The sequence below is a fragment of the Mirounga leonina genome, unplaced genomic scaffold (genome assembly GCF_011800145.1).
Source record: "Mirounga leonina isolate KUSES-001 unplaced genomic scaffold, KU_Mleo_1.0 Mir_94, whole genome shotgun sequence".
In the NCBI taxonomy this organism is placed as follows: domain Eukaryota; kingdom Metazoa; phylum Chordata; class Mammalia; order Carnivora; family Phocidae; genus Mirounga; species Mirounga leonina.
In genome coordinates, this window is record NW_023270855.1 from 29,646,015 (window position 1) to 29,667,490 (window position 21,476).

General features: G+C 48.0%; 1 protein-coding gene across 3 annotated transcripts in view; it reads right to left on the reverse strand.

The window, feature by feature from the left end:
* The window catches only part of PTPRG (protein tyrosine phosphatase receptor type G), a 705,012-nt gene that overhangs the window by 64,787 nt on the left and 618,749 nt on the right, over window positions 1-21,476 (reverse strand). The window contains exons 13-14 of one of the 3 annotated variants that reach the window (XM_034996467.1): window positions 17,481-17,613; window positions 4,414-4,500 (exon numbers count right to left, since the gene is read on the reverse strand). In XM_034996467.1, the coding sequence (XP_034852358.1) occupies window positions 4,414-4,500; window positions 17,481-17,613 (220 nt within the window). The remainder of the gene's footprint in view (window positions 1-4,413; window positions 4,501-17,480; window positions 17,614-21,476) is intronic. The other 2 variants (XM_034996466.1, XM_034996465.1) reach the window with 2 other exon arrangements.

Consider the following 21,476-nt stretch of genomic DNA (forward strand, 5'->3'; position numbering starts at 1 on the left):
ATGATATACACCTAAGTGGTTTCAGCACAATACATTTTCATGCTAAATATTAAGTTTGCCGAGCAATCCCTGGAGAGTCGTAGGAATGACGGAAATACTGCTAATGCTTTCCAGGAGATAAGACAGCAGTGGTCGTTTCATAAACCACATTTTGAGCGGACCAAGAACCTGAACAGGGCAGTTTTTTACGTCGTGGCTGGCGTTAAGCAAGGGAGCTCTAGACTGCACTTCCCAGTCCTCCGAGCTTTTACCCAGAAAAGAAGGCTTGAAGTCGGGGGCTTTGGGAGGTAGCTGTCCCACACTTAGAACGCTGGCCTGGAATGTTCTGAATTTCTGAACTGAGGCTTAAGGGACTCCACCTCTCCTCTTGCCACTGTTTCAAGGCAGTTACACAATCTACCACGGATGGAGGTGGTTAATGGGGACAGGATGGTCCGACTCCTTTTGGGCAGGAGGTGGGAAATGAAAACTCACGTTTTATTCATTGCACAGGATTCAACATCTGTAACATACAGTGTTCTGGTAAACACTTTTTGGTGACTATTTCATTAATATACTAAGTTGGTCAGACTTTAGCTGGAAGAGTGTTATTTTAAGGATCTAGCAAGGTATGACATGTCTTTTCACTTAACAGCCCTATGGTAGTACTTTTTAAGTACTTGGGACCCTCTGGGAAAGAGAAAAGTTGATTTAGACATCACACTATCAACCAGGTCAAATTCCAAGCGATTTAAGAATTTAACATTAAACTCTGAAATCATAAAAGTACTAAAATAAGTCATCTCAGAATGGAGAAAGACTTTCTAACAAGGACTCAAAATCTGGAAACCAAAAAAGAAGTTTATGGGTAAATCTGAGTACATGAAGTCGAAGAAACAGCATGAACAGAGTTCAGAGACAAACCACAGATTAGGAAAAAAATATTCGCAACCCTGACTGCTGACAGTCATCTCTCTTGATTAGAGAAAGACCAACAATTGTTGCAAAGGAAAAACGAACAAAAGACCAACAGTTTAGAGCAAAAGAGATACAAAGGACACAAACGTGAACGATGCTCTGCCTCACTCATGATAAGAGAAAACACATTCCAACTATACTAACATACCATTACTCCCCCCCGCCCATGAGGCTGGAAAAATCACTCCTGCTTGACACCATACCATGCTGGGTAAGGTGTAGGGAAACAGGGGCTCATGTGTTGTTGAGAGAAGCCACCATGGGTATGGTTCCGGGGAGGGCAACTTGGTGCCATCCATCAAAATTACACATGCTTGTCGCTCCTGACACAGCCCATGTCCTGACTTTTGTCCTACAGATAGACTTCTCCACTTGCACAATGACATAAAGTTATTCACCTTGGTACTGCTTGTAATAACAAAAGACTAGGAACAACCAAAAGGACAGCCATACAGGACTGGTGAAATAAATCAGGACAACTATACAAAGGAATAGCGTGCTTCTGGAAAAAAGCACAAGGAAACCACAGACGCATAGAGGAAAATCACGTTAAGTGAAACAAGCAAGGAGTAGGGCAGTGTACGCAATGTTCTACCGTGTAAAAGGAGATCTGGGGGTAGAGGTTCCTATTTGCTTACACACCCCGCCCCCAATGTCTGGAAGAAGAAACAACAAACCAGCAGTCGTGGTTACCTATTTGTGATGAGGTAGGGAGTCAGGTGGGTAGGTGAGCAGATGGAGATGGAGGGGTATACAGAATATTAAGCTCTTTGATTTTCAACTGCGTTAAGTATTACCTATTCAAAATTTAAAGCAACTACTTTTTTTTTTGGAAAAATTAAATACGTAGGTCTGATTTTTATTTATTTTTTTTCTTCTCTGTTCTGGGGGGATAACCGGCTGTCACTTCCTGTAGCCAGTGTCCTGCTTTAAGGGTTCTGTCCACCCTCAGACTGCACAGGCTTCCTCGTCCCACTGTGCGCGGGGACTGTTCAAGGCAAGTGAGGTCAGACCAAATGGGCGAATGGATATCACCCTCGGGTTTATGTGCACAGACTTTGCAAGAGCTATTGTAACTGTTTGGAGGGTTGCTCTTCGGGCAGCTTTTTGGGCTCTTCTCCTGATTCCCTGCCATATTTTGGATGGGATGCAGACCAGGACAGGAAATGAGAGTGGAGAGGAAGAGGCCAAGGCAGGAGATGAGAGGCTGATGCCCCGATTCCCTGATGCATCTGCAGCCTGGCAGGGGAGGGTGGGGCCCCTGTTCTCTGGGAGGCTTTTTATAGTGCAGCAGAGGACAGAACTGGGTCAGAGGCTGCTGCCAATGCTCCTGGGATACAGGAGGAGGGAGGAGAGGGGAGAGTGGGCTGGTGGTCTTCGGCACACACAGCCATCAAGATGAATGAGGAACTGTAAGCTCTGGAGGAACAGAGTATGGCAGGGCAGCCGGCATAAGGAATTGGGGAGATCCGAGCCCCTCCCTGGAGGACAGGATCTCTATCTGGCCCACCCTTCATCATGGATTGATTAGCAAAGCCCATCCAGCAGTGAGGAGAAGGGGCACTGCTCAGGACTCAGACCGCCCCAGGGCTGTCCCACCTCAGCCACCCAAGAGGAGAGCCCAGACAGAGTCTCTGTTGCCCATCCTTTGGATGGGGAAATATATTACACACACTAAGCACTTCACATGTACTCCCTCATTTCCTCTTCGCAACAACCCCATGAAAAGGAACTATCATTGGACCTACTTAGATGATGACATCAAGGCTCAGAGGGCTTTGTTCAGTTGCTTAAGGTCACACAGCCAGAAGAAGTAGAGCCACAGTGAGAACCTCTCTCTCCCTGAGCCAAGGTCTATCTTTGCTACTATATTATCAACAAAGTAAAGTAAAATATGGGATCCATAATCAGGTGGATTCTATAAACACTTGTATACAGCTTCCCAAGATAGTGCTCAACTTCTAGATCTAAATGAAAGTCATTGTGCTACCCCCAAGCTTCTGGCACTCAGAAGCAGAGAAGAAACCAGAGAGACTGAGCACCTTGTAACAAAACACACCCTCCTAGGAACTAAAATACATCTGTAGTAAGCTCTCCCACATCTGGGGCTAGGAACATAAATTAGAGTTAACCACGGGCCACCTAGCTATGGCATCACATCTGAAGAGAATGTAGACATCAGATGTGCATTATCTCTGTGGTGTCCCTGAGGTGATCCACTTTTTAATGTGTTACGGTCAGAAACACATCATATTTATAACAGACTGGGCATGAATATTAGGCATTTACATGATGTCGAAGGTACTCTAAGATTAGAACTTGGAATCTAATGCTATACAGAGGGGATTCTATTTTGGTCTTTACCATTGGAGTTTTGGAAACAGATTAGAACATTGAAGACTTCAGTAAGTAAAAAGATCTTAGAAAGAATAATTACATTACCAGTGTCAGCAGTTACCCCTTTTCCCCAGAAGGCCAAAACCACACCATGTAGCTTAGAAGAAGGTAGATCATAGAATTTCTCATTCATCTTCCACAATTCCTGTACTCTACCTTCTCAGATCTCATAAGTATACCTGATTAGAGTCTATGGGTATCTAAAATTTCATCTCAATAATCTGACTTATCCTCAACCAAGGGAGACAAATCATTTCATGTAAAGATTCTAAGGTAAATACTATAAATTGGTTCATTGAAAGTAATAAGAAACTACTCACAACACAGTATTAGTGAATTATCCTAACTGGCAATATTAAAATATTAATTACCACATTAATATTAAGTAGAGTTTTCCTAGATAAGCCTTATAAAAATATTATCAAGAGGCTCATGTGGGGTGATTAAGATCACATGATCAGGACTTCTAAAGGTTTACTGTAAATCATTCCAGGACAATAAATTTTCCCAGTCTTCAAGCTATCTAGAACGAGTGTGCTTTCATTTTTAAAAAATTTCACTCTTATGGAAAAACACGTTATATCCCCCATTTGCTCACTTCTCTCTTCCTTTCCTACTCTTCTTCCTTAGCTTATTTATACATTTAGGTTTCTAAAAGATATTTGTCACTTGTAAGGCTTAATGCATGCGTTTTTTTTTTTTTTTTTTTAAAGCTCTGAAACATGCAAACATCTGAAATTTTGGAAAGATAATGGATGCAACTGACATACAGACACATCAACATAGAACATTCCAGTATGTCCCCTTCTAGAAATAACCCCCCCCAAAACTGCCAAATAAAGCAAAGCAAGCACACGCGGGACATACTTTCATTGCTACCAGCTACCCGCAAGCTGTGTTGGTATTTGCAATTCTTAACTTTTGGGAGTTGGGGTAAGACAGGTAAGTTGCAGCACTGTGCTGTCTAAAGGACTTCCATCCCCAGGGCAACAAAACAAAAATCCAGCAAGCCAGTCCCGGCCAAAGAGGCATCCCCCCTTAAGCTTGACCGCCCCTCACCTGCTCCCCTTCTCTCCTCTCTCCCCAGAAGAAGGCAGTTCACGGAAACGTCTGGGAGAGCCCTTGGACTTTATTTTGTTACATCCTCTAAACAGACAAAAAACAAAAGAGAACAGGTATGGAAGACAGTACGTTCAGTTGGCCACCAAGAGTTCCACACGGATGCCCTCCCTCCCACCTAACACAGACATACCCATCACTGGTCCCAATTTGGCCACCAAGAGTTCCACATGGATGCCCTCCCTCCACCTAACACAGACATACCCATCACTGGTCCCAATTTGGGGCATTTTCAAAAGAGAAAGCTTACACACAAAGGGGACTGGGTTTATCAAGGTTTTTTTGTGCTTAGTTAAGAAATACGACATGGGAACTTTGCTCTTAAAAGCGGTTGTTACAGGTTAGAAACCTGTATGACTCCTGGTCTTAACAGTAGGTAGGGATATCACAAATCTAATCATGATTGGATTTTCCCATTCATATATCTAACCTTCCACCTTTGATGTGATGCTTTGGCAAATGCGATCATTTAAAACACCATTAAGGGGCGCCTGGGTGGCTCAGTTGGTTAAGCAACTGCCTTCGGCTCAGGTCATGATCCTGGAGTCCGGGATCGAGTCCCGCATCGGGCTTCCTGCTCAGCGAGGAGCCTGCTTCTCCCTCTGACCCTCCCCCCTCTCATGTACTCTCTCTCTTCTTGCTCTCTCAAATAAATAAATAAATCTTAAAAAAATAAAATAAAATAAAACACCATTAAAGTCAACAGAACTCAGCAGGAATATCCTGGGGATCATCTGAACCTCCCCTCCGTCGCAAATGTATGTGAATGTGGTGCCGTTAGACCAATCAGGGTTTTGTCTTCTCTCCATGCATGCCTCTCATCTCCAGACACTTTACTGATTCACAAACCAGACTGGGGAATTGGTGGGAGAGACACCTCAGAGAAGCAGTCTACGGCTATATACTAGGTCTGATATTCAGTTTCCCCTTAAAACTTAGTAACGGCAGCATGAGTCTTGTTTCTAGCTTTTGAAAGATACATTTATTTTTTGTTCCATAGGAACACTGGAAGGTGTTTACTTAATTACATTTAATCCCCTAACAACCTAGGCTATCCCTATAGGCTATTCACACTGGAATGATTCCTATTATTCCCAAACTCTGTTGATAGAACAGCGAAGGCAAACTCGCTTGTAGCAAAGTTCTCTTTCATTGGAAGTTCTGTTGAGCCCCACTCAGAACTCTGACTTCAGGTGTGTGATTCCAAAGAACATTGGAGAGCTTCTGATTTACTTGGTAGTTTTTACTCTGGGATGAACATCCTTGAATTTTCAAGTGTTAGGTTTCTCTTCTAATATCACCTTTCATTTATTTTGAGGATCATTAGCCTCTATATTGGGTAAGAGTGCTTGGAACAGGAACCAAAACTTGGAGAAACCGAAAGTGGAGAATATGATTAAAAAGGGTGCGTGGGTCAGGGTGGGGGGCAGGGATCGTGCTGTAATTCAGAACTCCCTGTCTCCCTCTATTGAGTACCTTCTGGAACTACAACAACTGTCCTCAAAACATCATGAACGTACTCGGTGCAGCGATGAACATTAATCTGAAGAAATCACGAGTGTGTTGGGAGTGTTTTTGCAAATCTTCATAGAAACTTGAAATTTGCAGCTTCCTAAAATATTTAGACTTCTTCTCAACCCTTAGCCCTACTCTGAATTCTGCCAGATTTACTCTTTCGGGAATTTTGGAGCGGAGCCGGCTATCTCCGCAGCTTTTCCTCACACACAATCACAGGCGCTTAAAACTACCACCCGTAAACTGACAACACTTCGCTGAGAAGCAAATGCCATAAAACCAGTAACTAATACCTTGAATAACTGAGGGGGCCACCTGAGCAAGCCCACAGGACAGACACAATCGACCCTGGGAGAGACGACACTTAATTGTGAGAAATCCAAAGACAGGTGTTGGTTATGTAGCAGAGACTCAACATAGACATTGCCCTTTCCTGAAAAGTCAGTTTGCTTTTTTAAAAAAAAATGTATCCATCCCTTTCCTCCTTAACAGAACCAATCCCTTCTTTTAAGTATCACGGAGTATGTTTAAATGGCAACCTTCAGCAGTGAATCTCTCCCTGCTTTTGTCTAATGACTACGTGTTAGCCTGTTCCAAGAGCTTCGACTGGCATCTCAGGGCCAACTCGACAGCAGGGGGCCGGTTACTATAACAACTGACAGTTCTTGTGAATTCTGAAAAGCCCCCGAGTAGCCATTTGGGAAACGGTTATTGAGCAAAAAGTTGCCTGGGATCGGCAACATTAGCTGGTACGTGACCCAGATCCCCGGCACACAGCTGCAGGGAGATAGGAAAAACAGTGCCCACATCAAGGAACAGCTGGGGACCTCGGAAGGCTCCCCACCCCCATGCCTTTTAGCATCTCAGAGCAAAGACAGCTTAGCACCACCATATCATCAACCCAAGCCCTCCGAGGCAAGCCATATTTTGGCATCATGCAACGCGCCTTAGCTCTCCCCACTGGCTTGACACATTGTCAGGATCTGAAGGGTTGAATTGTAAAAATTATTCCTAATGATTAAAAAAAAAATATCTTGAAATATGGCCACAGAGACGGGTTCCAGAAAGGGATGAGGGGCATGGGCAGTCACCAGTTTTAAAAGAAAACACTGATGCCTGGAATACCAGGGGTCCTGTGAGCGGTCTGTTTGCAGAAGAGATAAAGGTGATTGCACAAAGCCACCACAAAGTGCAAGTTGGAAACTTGGATTTTGCTAGACTTGAGTAAAGCATATAAACCTACTCTTCGTTCCCATTCCCTTCTGCACACAAGCCACCTAAGAGCACGCTGGACTAGCCCAGTGCCTTTGAATAGGCCAAATCCCCTAGCAAAGATTCTGATTCTACCCACAAAAGCAGACTTCATTGTGCATGGACGAAGGGCAGTCTGACAGCATCTTCCCTCTGGCAAACTGATCATGCAGTGACCAAGTACCTCGCTGTCAGCTCTGACACAGAGCTCTGCCTGGAGCATTTGTGGCTTTTCTCTGTTCTGTGAAAATCACAGTTCAACATCCTCTCCTCCAAGGAGCCTCCCCCCGGCTCGGACTCATCCCCGCCCCACCCTGGCAGTGGTCAGAGTCCCTTCTAGAACACCGTCTCCCTAAGTCACGACTGGAACTCAGGGGAACCCAAATGCAGGGGCCAGCCGGGGGGCTGCAGGGAGGGCAGAGACGGACAGGCTGGCCAGCTGGTGCCCTTCGCCCCCAAAAGATGTCTCCGTGGTTAGCTCTATCCAGCCCACTAATGCCACAGGAGAACATGACAACAATGTTACCACCTTACCTGATTCATCACGAGAACCCAGATAGCTGGGGTTTTAAGTAAAATCTTCCTATTTTCCAAAACAATCCAGATTCTTGAAAACCATAGATCAGCTAAATAAAACAGGTCTCGGACCTGCATTTGGGATTACCTTTCTTCACCTGCTCATCTCCCCCATTAGCCTATAAGCTGCCTGAAGACAGGAACTCGGTCTCCTCGCTGAGTCGCCTGTGCCTGGCACAAACTAGATGCTTTAAAAACATCTTTGAATAAACAAGCAACTCAGGAAGGAATAAACAGGCCAGCCATAAAGGGTCTCAGGTCAACAAAACAAAACCCTAGATTTAAATACTTCTAAAACATACCAGCTCTGTGATCCTGGGCAAGTCATTCCCCTCTGGAAGCGGTTTCCTCCCTTGAGAAGAAGATGCAGTTGTGACCCCTTAGCTACCACCCAGGTCGGGTGGGAGGATTCAATAGAACGTTTGCTTTGTATCAATTCAACAATTACTGGTTATTGTGATGAGTGTTTACCCTTTGCTATGGTTCACGGTCACATGCATGGGAGAAAACACTCTTAATGGCATCCGTCTCCTTTGTGACTTCCCTGGGACGGAGGGGGACAACCACCTAGACCGAATGCAGTCATCAGAGAGTAAAGTTGGAAGCGCTGGCGGCTAGAACAGATGCGTGGAGAGCCTGTGCCCGGGCTCACGGCAGCTCTGTCGTTGTTGCTTCCACGAGAATCCAGGAGGGATCCGTGCTCCACGGGGGCACACGTGCTCAGTCACTCCGTGAGCAGGAGAGGGGTATCACCACATGCCCACTCTCAACGTTCACATGTATCTGTTTTCTGGAGCCCTCATTATACCAACATAATCCCCCCCCCAACATTTGGGGTTTGCATCCCCTCCTATTACGCTGTCTCCCACTCAACATCCAGGGAAGCAAAAACAAAAACAAAAAACTGCAATATCAACAAAACTCACTTGTTTTCGTGAATTGCATTCTTAATGAGGAGGCACCAGCCCATGGGAAAATTTCTCCAAGTGTAACGGTGGGAGTAAGAGAGACCTTTTTTTCTCTGCCTATGAGGCGAAATTGGTGTTGACTGATTTGCCACAGAATTTACAGATGGCTTGGTCATGTGCTGGAAGGCGGACATACATTTCTCAGATCAGATCGTGAAACCCTCCTAATGTAACCTCCTAATGTCGAACTAACAAACCTGGGACAGATGTTACAGTAACCACTTAGGAGTTTCCAGAGTCTATGTAGTTAACTCAGCCCTGTCTGAAACTTAGAATTAAAGCTTTTTTATGGGGGCACCTGGGTGGCTCAGTGGGTTAAGCATCTACCTGCAGCTCAGGTCATGAAGCCAGGGTCCCGGGATCGAGCCTACTTCTCCCTCTCTGCTGCTCCCCCTGCTTGTGCTCTCTCACTCTCTGCCAAATAATAAATCTTTTTTTTTTTTTAAGATTATTTATTTATTTGACAGAGAGAGACAGAGAGAGAGAGGGAACACAAGCAGGGGGAGGGAGAGGGAAAAGCAGGCTTCCTGCGGAGCAGGGAGCCTGACGTGGGGATCAATCCCAGGACCCTGGGATCATGACCTGAGCCAAAGGCAGATGCTTAACAACCGAGCCACCCAGGCGCTCCAAATAATAAATAAAATCTAAAAAAAAAAAAATAATAATAATAATAAACCTGCTCTATGTTTCTGGAAAGTTCTTCAAGCTAGAATTATGGTCAATAAGATGCTCAACTTGTCATCAAGGTACTATAGCACTGATTAGCTGGAATAAGAACATACAGGTTATCTGATTCAACATCAAAACTTAATTCCGTTTCTCGAACCCCTGAAATTATAGTTGGTCCTGTAAAGTTTTCTTCCACATGGTTTTGGCAAATGCAAACCATAGGATTTTTTTTTAAACAAACATGCTATCAAAACAGGCTGTGGAAGGAAGTAAATGCCTCCAGACATGCTACTCCTCATTTAGGCAAAATAAGGTAATGATTTAAAAAGTGGCTGGGTTCAAATCCAGGATCCACCAAAGATTAACTCTGTGACTTGGGCATGTCACCTGATTTCACCAAGCCTTGGTTTTCGGATCTGCAAAAGGCAGGAATTCCTAGGATCTGAATGCTGATTAGGTGGCAAATGTCATCTGCTAAGCACACCGCAGTCCGGTGAAGATTCGAGAAAAGATTCTTGGCTATCCTTAAGATACACGAACTCACTTTAGGCGTGCAATTTTGCTCAAAGAGAAAAGAGCTACCTTTAAGGCAATTTTCCTCCAAATTACAGGACAAAAATTTTTTAAATGACTTGTCAATAGTCCCAATTCTCAGTGGACACTAATGTCTTGCTCACAGTAGCTAAGCTACGCTACAGAACAAGTGAATGCAGAAGCTGCAAGCTGAAGCACGGTGACGGGGCCGCTTGCACAGAGTTCTTCGCCCAGCCTCTACCTCAAGTTATGCAAATCAGAAAGAAACCTTCCAAAAATGTTCCTCTTCTTTCTGAGTGGCAGCAGCTGTGCGACTCGCGGTCTTTTCAGGAACGTCAGCACATTGGTGCCGTGTAAACAGCTTGTCTTGGTAAGACAGGGGATCTGGAGCTCTTGGAATGCATTTCCTGACTGTAATTCAAAAGGTGCATTTTGGTTTCATCCTGAGTAGTAAGGCCAAGATGGCACACTTCGAAAACGATTCGATTTATTGCTTCTCCCTCCCTTTTATAGACTCTCACAGCTCTGAACCATCGCACGGTTGATATGGACTACAATACTTAAAAGGCGCACACGGGGCACCATTTGCAAAAGAACACAAACCGTGACTATTGATTTTATCTGTATTAGCTGCCCTACAACCCCAACCTTTGCTCCAAAACATTCTGCATGTATTTCTTGCGAGCTTCACAGCAATTTCTGCATGGTTAGGGATTTTGGTCCCTACAGCTCTTCAATGCAGATCCCTGCCAGGAGTATTTAAGAAAGAACTGTAACATCCTACCTGTGACATCTGAGCTAACCAATACTCAAAAATAAGCTTCTTGCACAGATCCACTTTGCTGCCTGTAAACATACTGCTCAAACAGTCCCCAGTGGGCCTCTACGAATCTTTCAGTTGGGAGGTGGGGGGAACAGGTCCCTACCGTACTTTTTAGTTTGGGCCAAATGTGAAGTAAGGAGACTCATCTAATGACGGACCTCCAAAGTTGTTCCTTTAAGGGGAAATCTACTCTTTGCTAAATGATGCCAGTGGGCCTGAATTCTTAAGGATACTTCCAGCCACTCAAGGAATATCCGTGTGCTCTCCACTTTAGCATGTGTGCTTGGGGGCTGTGTGACCATCTCTGGCCCATGGTGAGCAAATGGTATGGAGGGATTCCACTTCTGGGTCATGCAGCTGAAATTGAGGTGCCTCCTTGATTTTTCTACCCCTGCTGCAGCCATGTGGGAAACACAGGTCCCAGAAAGAGAAGCTGCGGGTGCAAAAGGGCTGCCAGCTCCACGAGACTACACACAGGGAACAAACTTCAAGTGGTGAGGTCACTAGGGTGTTGGGCGCGTTTGCAGCAGCTACTGAAGCTAATGCAGCTCCTCCTGAGTGAATGAGGCGGACCACTGGGCTTCAAAGTGGGGTGGGCGGTGGGTCACGACTCTAACCTAGTTACTTAGGGATAGGCTCTTCTGGAATTGCCTCCAGGCCCGTTGGGCACATCACCGGAACCCATTTCATTAACCTTTCCTTTTTTGGCCCAAGTGGTTCTCCTCAGTTGGTTCACCTACATTTACACTATTTAGCTCCAGACATGTGACTTTTAGCTATTTCTAGGATAAATACTTGGCACTACTGATATTCAAAAGAATGAACTCGAGAAGGAACTTCCAAAAGCTATTTTCAAGCAATGTTTTGAGCAAGGACCTATGCTTGGAAAGTGTACAGCTATACATGGATTACATTTAGGGGACAGCATTCCTTTAGGTCTGTAAATCTGATGTTATTGAAGAATAACTTTTTAGGCACCCCAGGACCCAGAATTAAAATCTGATTTTTCTCTGAAGCTATGGTTGTTTATTTACCACCTGCCAGGGACTGGGATCACCCTTTCCCATAGTGCACACCTAATCCTCATGGGAGCCCAATGGGCACATTTCTTAATTGTTTTGCAGACAGAGAAACTGAAGGTGGTAGAGTCGTTTTGTCAAAGATCCAGTTTCTCTGTCCCTTCCCCGCCTTGGCACCTCTCCTAGGGGTTTTTTTTTTTTTTTTTTTTTTTTTTTAAAGATTTATTTGACAGAGAGAGACACAGCGAGAGAGGGAGCACAAGCAGGGGGAGTGGCAGAGGGAGAAGCAGGCTTCCCGCCGAGCAGGAGCCCGATGCGGGGCTCGATCCCAGGACCCTGGGATCATGACCTGAGCCAAAGGCAGCCACTTAACCGACTGAGCCACCCAGGTGCCCCCTAGGGGGCCTTTTTAAAAAGTTTTTAATTCCAGTGAGTCAACAGAATACAGTGTTCTATTCATTTCAGGGGTACAATACAGTGATTCAACACCTCCATACATCACCCTGTGCTCATCAGGACAAGTGCACTCCCTGAGGGGCCTTTATAGACCGCTTCCTGATCACTGCCCCCCAGTGAAATGTTAACACCAGTAACATGCTGTATATTTGTGTACTGTGTACCTGTGCTTTATATAAAGTAAGTCTTGTTTTGCTAATGCCCAAGTGCCCATTTTCACCCCTTTGGGAATAACTGCACACCTGCTCATGACCACTGCTCGGAGGCCATGGGTCGTTGAGCCGTGGAGCTGGCTCTAAACGCAGGCTGGCTGCGTCTGGGCCCGTGCTGCCCCTCACCACTGCACAGCACTGCCTCTTTCTCATCTCGCCTTCCTGCAGCGTGGTTCCGCAGGGCCTTTCCACCATGCTTAGGGTAAGGTACGTATCCCTTCAGGTGGCACCCAGGACCTTCAGGATCTGGCTCTTGCTGTCTCCATACTCTGCTCCAGTGAATGCTGAACACGGGTACCCGTTTACGACTGGCCAGATTCTCTCCAGCCCCTTGCCTGTACACCCTCTTTGCTCGTTTCCAGCTGCTTGCTCTCCAAGACCCAGCTGGGGCATCAGCCCTCCAGGGAGCTTTCCCTGATCCCACCCCCTCTCCAGGGCCTGGATGAAGCCCTTGGATTTCATCCTCCAAACGTGCTCTATACTCAATTTTATGTACTCGTCTGTCCCGCCCCCCCCACACTGGACTGCAAGGACCTTGGGAGAAAAGAACTTATCCCCAAATCCCCAGGCCCAGCACGATGGGCGGCAGGTGCGACAGAAGCACCGCATGAACAGAGGAAGTGCCCGTGCAACAGAGGCAGCAGCGTTATCATTTATCCAACACGATGATACTGCTCAACTGCTATATCACGCTCTAATGATCCTGCAGCTGGGATGGGACTGGAAGTGGCCCTTTTCCCAGTCCGTGGCCCATGCATTTGTGGCAACAGTCCTCACTGAGACTCCGAAGCTGACCAGGCTGAGCTTATGCACCTACTTTGTTGCTTTCCTCCTACTCCCATGTGTCCTTCTCTGCTATCCAAGTCAGAATTCCCTTTTCTCAGCAGAAATCCCTGCCCTCCTCATTTAATTTCCCAGCTTCTTTTGGAGCCAACGCTGGCTGCTTCTGTCTGCCTGGCACCTGCATCCGGTCCCCTTTCTGGGCTTTGAGGGTCCTTTGGGAAAACACCCCTTGTGCAGTTTCAGTGCATGTGGTTTACGATGGCAAAGACCTCGCTTCTCGGCTCCACAGTTAATCAAAGAGCCAGGCCTGACCAAAGTCTTTAATCTCTCTGCTCCAGAAGGTTCTAGGGGTGAACAAATGACCGGAGTCTGTTCTAAGAGACACCATCTGGAGATTTAACCGGAACCGTCAGGGAAGAGAAATTCCCTTTCTACTGGGCTGGCAGGATAGAAGTCTGATGTGGGCCAGGGCCACCGAGAAAAGCCAACACAGGGAGAGCAGACCCCAGAGACAAAGAGGGAGACAAACACAGGAACACAACACAAGCCAGGCCCTGCTGTCCTCATTGCATCTTGCCCGTCTAGCTGGGCCTGATGCTCTAAACTGTTCCATTCCATGAATCAACGGATTTTCCATCCCTTTGTGCTTAGGGCGCTTTGAAACAGATTTTTGTGAATTCCAACATGGTGTATGGGAATACTGCACACTGCTTAGCCCACAGTGGGCCTGCAACAAACATTAGTTCCTTTATCTTCCACTGGTCAAAGCTAGCAGGGGAGGCTCACAGGAAGGCCGTGGCACAACGGGCCCACTAATCCCACCTTCTGTTGACTTCACTGAATGTCAGTCATGCTCCGCTTTCACAGTGTGGAGGCGGGAGACCAGCATCTTGACGCTTCAATAGGGTTATGGATTCTAGAGTGAAGAAGTCCTATGTTCAAAACCGGAGCTCGCCACTTTCTACAGGACCTCCAGGAGCTCCCAGTCCCTTATTCTTGAATGGGGATAATGGTACCTGCCCTAAGGTTTACACAATCATAGGAGATGGTGCCACGCGAGCGCTTGGCGTGGTACCTGGCACTTAAAAAGGGACTCGGGAAACATCAGCAAGCACGATCATCATCGTACAAGGGGACACTGGTGGAGAAAAAATTCAGAGAGCTCATGAATTCATGTTTCATGAATTCATTCGATTGCAGTCTCAAGGACTCCAACACACACAGGAGCCAGAAGAGCTGCAAAGGGTCAGCCCCGGGTTGTAGAAAAGGCCATCACAGCAAGCTGGTTTGAACCCCTGAGTGCCAGGCCTGCCACCGAGGACACAATCCAGAAGGTTTTGATCTGCCTCAATGCTCTATATAGGTCAAGTCTGTCTGGCAATCACCCGCTCTTGCCGTGCCTCAAAAGGCAGAAGATTAGCACTCTGGTCCTAGCTTCAAAACCTCGCCGCCGGTGAGAAATGCACGTCTCTTCCACACTTACCAATTTTCTGTGTGAGCTCCCCAGTGCCTCCTTCTTGCACATTCATGAGAAACAAAAAAGTTGGACAGAAAGTAGGTCCTTGTCGCCTCCTGGCTGCTCTCATGCTTAGCCAACTCATCCGTCCTAATACTAACTCAATTTTACTTTCATCTGTAAGAATGTTCTCCCTCGTATTCCCTTTTGTGGACTGGCAGGAAGAGTCTAGTGAATGCTCGTGTGCAGAGTCCACTGACATTGAAACTTCTGGTTATTTTAAATCCAGCTTTGAATATATACAAACTGGTATGTATATACAAAAATCATACAATTGATACATCAAGTATTATTCAAAACATTTTCTATCCAAACCCAGTTTTTTTGGAAGTATAGACAGTTGTCATTTTCTAATGGGAAAGCATCTCGAATGGAAGGGTCTTAAAGTTCTCTTGGGGCGCCTGGGTGGCTCAGTCGTTGAGCATCTGCCTTCGGCTCAGGGCACGATCCCAGGGTCCTGGGATCGAGCCCCGCATCCGGCTCCCTGCTCCGCGGGAAGCCTGCTTCTCCCTCTCCCACTCCCCCGCTTGTGTTCCCTCTCTGTCAAATAAATAAAATCTTTAAAAAAAACAAAGTTCCCTTTATTGTAGGACACAGGCCCTTCCTCTACATAGGCTGAAGTGTCAACATGCAGGTTTTGGCTGGCCTGGTCTCTGTGCATGCTTGGCCTCACAGCCCTTGTTCACAGTGATCTGTTCTCGGATGGGCAGAGGACCAAGGTGGGCTCGTGAGAAACAGTCCTGAGGTTTTCGCTACAACTGCTTAGGGCAGGAACTTGTTCACGCCAGGGCTGCCAAGCAACCGTGTCCAGTCCGGGGGCAGCTGTGCATGCTCTCTACTCCTCCGCGGAGAGGGTCTGCGACTAAAACCACACACACGGTACTGCGCAGAGCCAAGAGCGGAGCGTGCAGACCTTTTGTTACTTCTGTGTGCTCAGTTTAACCCACGTCGGGCAGCTTCCCATTTACCAATGGGCTCCAGACCAATGTTTGTTTGCAAACCACTTTGTGTTCTAGAGGCGGCACAACAGGGAGGGGAGTCTAGGGTTCTTGGGCTCACCCAAACGCGATGAACTTCATGATCAAGCCGGTCTGTAATATTCACGGTGCTGCAGGTGCCATCAGGCACCTGGGGAAGCCATAGATGAACCCTTCATTATCCCCTGGCTCTACTGAATTGAGAACGGGCCCAGGGACCCACAGCCCTTCTGCCAGCAGATTCTGTTGATCCCACCTTCAAGATAGGTCTAAATCCAACTGAGTCCTACCACCTGCACTGCTACCCCCTCAACACCTCCTTCGGGACTTGTTCAATCTCCCGGCTGGTTGCTCTGCTGCACCCCTGATCCTCTTCAGGCTTTTTGCAACACAGCAGCTAGGTAACCCAGAAGTCTGATCACAGCACACTTCTGTCACAAACCCTACTTATCTCAGGGTGAAAGGCAACGTACCCCATCTCTTCCTGATCCTCCTCTCCTACCACTCTCCCCCATGCTCACCTGCCACACTGACCTCTTCGCTATGCCTGAAACGTGCTGGGGCACACTCCTGCCTCAGGGCCTTTGCACGTGCAGTTTCCACTGCTTGTCACCTGCCCCAGTGGAGCCCATCTGACTCCCTCCTACTTTAGGTCTTTGTTCAAATATCACTTGCCACTTAGGGCTTCCTTAACTACTTGAAATACTCAACCTAAGTCCCAGAATGCCCCTCCCGTTTCCAGATTTAATTTTCTCCATTACACACTTACCATCACTTTAGTATCACATAGCTTACTTATGTGCTTTGCCGGTCTCCACCACTAAAAAGTAAGTTCCAGGAGGTAAGACTGTCTGGCACATAACAGGAACTCAAAATTAACTGAGTGAATGGCAAGAAAGGAAGCAAGGGATGGAAACAGGACACCTGTTCATCACAGAGGAAGCTCATTCAAGGGCAGAAGCCTCCTACAGTAGTCAGAGAGGTGAAGGTAGCCAGGCCAACCAAGTGGGCCAATTGGCCTCACTCAGTTACACTGCCTCAGAGAATGTAGCTGGAAAACACAGAACTTTTAAACAGAAGCTGCAAGCAGGCTTCCCAAGGTGGGGGGTGGGGGGGGGGCGGGCAGTGAGAACCAGTTCAAGGACAGTGATAATTCAGGGAAGACTTAATCAGCCATTTTTATATTATGTGTATTAAATGCCACATGATACACTAAATGTTTCCCTATCACCTGATTTTTCAGCAAAAGGCTTTCACAAACATCTTAAAGTCAAGAAGGGTTATTGTGCAGATACAACAAAGTGAAACATGGCCCCAGAGAACCTGAAAATGCTAGGAAACTTATTCATTCATTTTGCAGGTTCAGGAACTAAAGCTTAAGGGGGAAATGGGATTTGAATCCAGCAAGTATCAATGCTGGGGTCTGAACCTGGATGTCCCTGATTCCCAAGCAAAATCTCCTTTGGCACTCAATCACAGAAGCTCCTCCTAAGTGCCTTGATCTCAATCGTGGCTCTAGCCCACCAGCTGCTTCCAAATAAAGCAGATCCCCCAGGTGGTGACCCTAGACACACTCCAGCTGCCTCACCTTACTGAATGAGAGGCCCTGGGCTTCCTCTCCCCACACCCTGCCCCTCCCAGGGCAGGGTGCTTACAGCAGAACCTAGCCCCCCACATCCCCTCTGTAGGTGCAGCCTGGCTTACTCACCTCCAATAAACTAGCACAGCAATGAGAAGGATGAGGCACACGAAGGTCAAGGCTGAGACCACAATCAGAGGGATGATCCATTCCATCCTCCCTGGAGAAGGACGGCTTATCATTCCAGAGGTGTTCTTTTCTGCTGCAAAGAGAAACCGTGGCAGTTAGAGGACAGGGGCTAGTGGGGAGGGGGAGCGGGGAGCCAGAGTAAGACACAGAGCTCTGGTCCACTTTGGGGTGGTTTCCGGAGGACTGAGCCGCCTGCTCTGGGTGTCCTGGGACAAGAGGGGCAATCTGCAGCGGGCACCACTTCCTACCGAGTCTCAACCCAAGCGGGGCTTTTTCTCTAATTGCCAGAGGCAAGGACTCGCAGAAGGAGGTCAAGATGTTCTCACGGAGAGTTGCCTATGAGAGAGACATCCAGCTTCACTCCAAGAACATTACGACCCAAAGCAGCTTTTGGATACACTGAAGAAATGTGCTCAAGCCTGAACGCAGCATCACATTTGCCTCTGGAAAGGGACTGGAGTGGTGGGAGGTGGCTGGGAGCCTCTCAGGTTCCCCAGCGCCAAGGCTGGAGGAAGGGCAGGATGGGCTTTGCTAAGATAACCAGCAGTAACAACAATGGTTCTATTCTTCGCCTGCTTAGCGCCCCTTACCCCTTCTTCTAGTACCTGCACCCAGTTCTGTTTGGGGAAAGCACCTCTCCCTAAAAGATAAAGTCATAGTGGGACGATCATCCAAGCATGGGGCTCCCAGTCTCCCGGACAAGGGTGGGGGTGGGCACGAGACTCTAGGTAGGGCAGCAGCTCTCCCCCTGGAGTCCCAGCCAGCCACTCAGACTCAATTACAGCACAGTCCACCCAGATGCTTCTGCCCAGCAGTTCCCAGACCCCAGAGCCCCGGAGGTCCTGTGTCTCCAACTTTCCCTCTTCTCCCATTACTCCCCACCCCCATGCTTCTAAAAGCTCAAAGACAACTGGAGCTAGGAAGCCATGCCTCGCTCTGCTCCCAGCACAAGTCTGCCTCTAAAGAGCAGCCAGTCTAGAGGTTCACAGGCAAGTCTGAAATGATCCGGGCTTCTCTCTGGTCCGCAGATACCTCTTACCCAAGCAGCTCTTTCCTCTGGTTCTCGCAGGCCCCGAGGATCTTCCCAACTCCCTAGGAGCCTCCGGAAGGAACCCACTCTTCTTTATACTGAGGGGAAGAGGCCTGGAAATCTCCAGGTGGTGCAAATGAGGCTCCGATGGACGCCGTGCGGGGCTGGGAAGGGCCGGCATGCTCACAGACAATCATGGGAGGCAGGTGGCAAGAAAGCAAAGGTTAAATGTGAGCGCGGGGAGAAGCCCCAGGAAAAATCTACAGCAGGCTGCAGGCTGACTTGTGCTCAGCCAGGATCCTCCTGCTCTGCAAAAATTAGGCCAGCGTTCAGCCAGCCCAGAGTGTCCCTCTGCAGGGTGGCTTCAGTGCAGGGCTAATCAGGCTAGGTTTCCAAGTCAGAGAAGGTGGGTTGACCAGGAAAGAAATAATTGGCCCTGGGAGCAGATTTATAAAGAGGCAAGGCTCCTGAGTAACGAAAAAGCATGTTATTCACCAGCTTTTTTCTTTTTTCACTGGCTTCTTCTAACTTCCTTTGATCACCTCCTTTGTTTCATGCACAGCCCTGTGCATCACCCGGGGCCAGATGGAGGCCAGCTCACAGGTAAGTAGACAGAGGCAGGCAGGCAGGCAGGCATACTCTGATGAAACACCGTAACGTGGCACTGAAGTATCTTCCTCACTGTGCCAGCCCATTGCTCTTGACCCCTTGCTCCACAATTTCTCATTAGATGGCTATTTGCCAAGTCCCTAGAGTGTGCCCAACATGGTGCTAAGGGATGGGGATGCAGCAGGACATCAGGCAAAAACAGCCCTGTGCTGTGGGGATCATTGAAGCGGGGGACGCAGGCACAAGAACAAGGAATTAGGATAAGATGAACGGGATACCAGGGAGAGCCCAAGGGCTGTGCATAGCGGGAAGAGCCGTCCTAGCCTAGGGGTTCTCGAGGGGCTCCTTGACACGGAGATCTGGGGGGTGAAGGGGAGTTAGCCAGGCTGAGTGCAGGGGAAGACGGGTGTTCTGGGGAGAGAGTATGAGAATGAGGGGAACCAAGATAGAGTGGTAGAGGCCACATCTGCTGGGGCCCTGTAAGCTGAATTCAGAACACGTTCTAGTCCCAAGAGCATTGGAAGCTACTGCAGGGTTGCAAGCTGAGGCTGACAAGATCAGGTGTGCAATCTCTCCCTTGGCCTAATGTTTTAATAGCAAAGCTCTGGTGACCGCCTAAAAGAACCAGTTACAAACAAGAATAATCGTGCTGGGCTCCAGCAGGGGGCGGCACAGCAGGGCAACTATCTGGCTGATGGTTGGGAGTATCTTCAAAGACCGGAAGGTCCTGTTAAAGGAAACTATGGCAGGAGGATTGACATTACAGGCCACATGTCCAGTGAATTCAATATCTGCCCCCCCAGGAGGCCTTGGCCTCCTGGGGGAACTCCCAACATCTTATTTTTCTCCTGGTCTCTTGACAGAAAAGGATTCTTGCCTGGGCTACTAACATGGTAGACAGGTAGGGGCGGAGGCTGAATGCAAACTTTAGGTCCTACTCATCCTGAAGCACTTAAAAGGACCCTAGGCCAAAACAGCCCCTCACACCCATATCTCTAAACAGTCATTGGAAACACCAGCTCCAGGCTATCTCTGCCATCCTAAAATCAGTAAACAGTGGCCACTCCAGGATTTCTGGGCCTTAGGAGTCATGGTCTAGTTGTGAATGCCAATGGCATATTCCACGGTCCCAGAAATCCCATGCATTGGCCGTTACGTCTGTCCCTCTCTCGTCTCCCACAAAGCGAGGGTGCAGGTTTTCATCAGCTTTTCGGGGAGCCTCTGGTCTCAGAGAAGACTTGCCAGAGGAGAGCATGGTCTGCAGAGCAGGGGTCTGGAAGTCCCAGCTAGCCTCAGGTTGCACGACTGAGTCACTTCTCTTTCTAACATTTCACAGCGCTCGTGTGCGCACTGTGCTTTGAGGGGGTGGAGAAGTGAACCTCAGTCAGCAACATGTTGCGGCGCTCCAGACCTAAGAAAATGCTGTTCCGCCGGCAGCTGGATGTGCCCAGGGCTTGGTCCTAGAGGCCAGGCAAAAATACGAGCACTCCTGGATGTCCACGTGAGGCCTGACAAAGGTGATTTCATCATCACATTCACTGTCCTGCTCTGCCTTCATGGTACCAGGAGCCTGGAATTTCATCGCATCTGTACGCAGCCACGAGAACTCTGCTCCTGTCCCTCTCCTGAGGAATTCCTCACTGCCCTCAGGGACAGCAAGCCTGCCACCCCCCCTCCCCACCTCCCATTATCTCCTGCTGCTCCCCGCCCACCCCCGTTGTGTTCCAGGAACATCCATCCAACCAGTGACCATGCTGGGCCACAGTGGGTCCCCCCCGCCTTTGTCCCTGTCATCTCACTGCCAGGAATACCTTTCCCACCCTGCCCCCAAAAGCCCCCATCGATCCCCCAATCCTGGTTCAGGTGCTACTTTCTCCAAGAGGCCTCCCCAAGCCTTCAGGCTGTGGTATCTCTGGAGGGCTGAGTAGAGTTCAGATCACGGGTTCAAATCCTGACTCTGCCACTTTCTATGTGACTTTCAACCAATAACCTGAATCAGTTTGGGCCTGGAGTTCTTCCTCCATAAAAAACCTGCTTCACAGAGGTGGTGGCAAAGTTCAATGGGAAGATGTGCCTGGCGTTGAGCAATGCTGTGTACCTACTCTCGTCCTCATCCACACCCTCATCACGTACTTCCCTTACTGTACCCGTCACCCTCAATTATACCTGCTCTTTTATTTACTACAAGGGTCCCCAAAGGGAGGGCTGACTCCCATCTGCACATGGAAAAACAGCAGAGAAGCCCTGTCTCCTACTAGCTCTGCAACTCTGGGCAAGTTCCTTAACCTCTCTGTGCA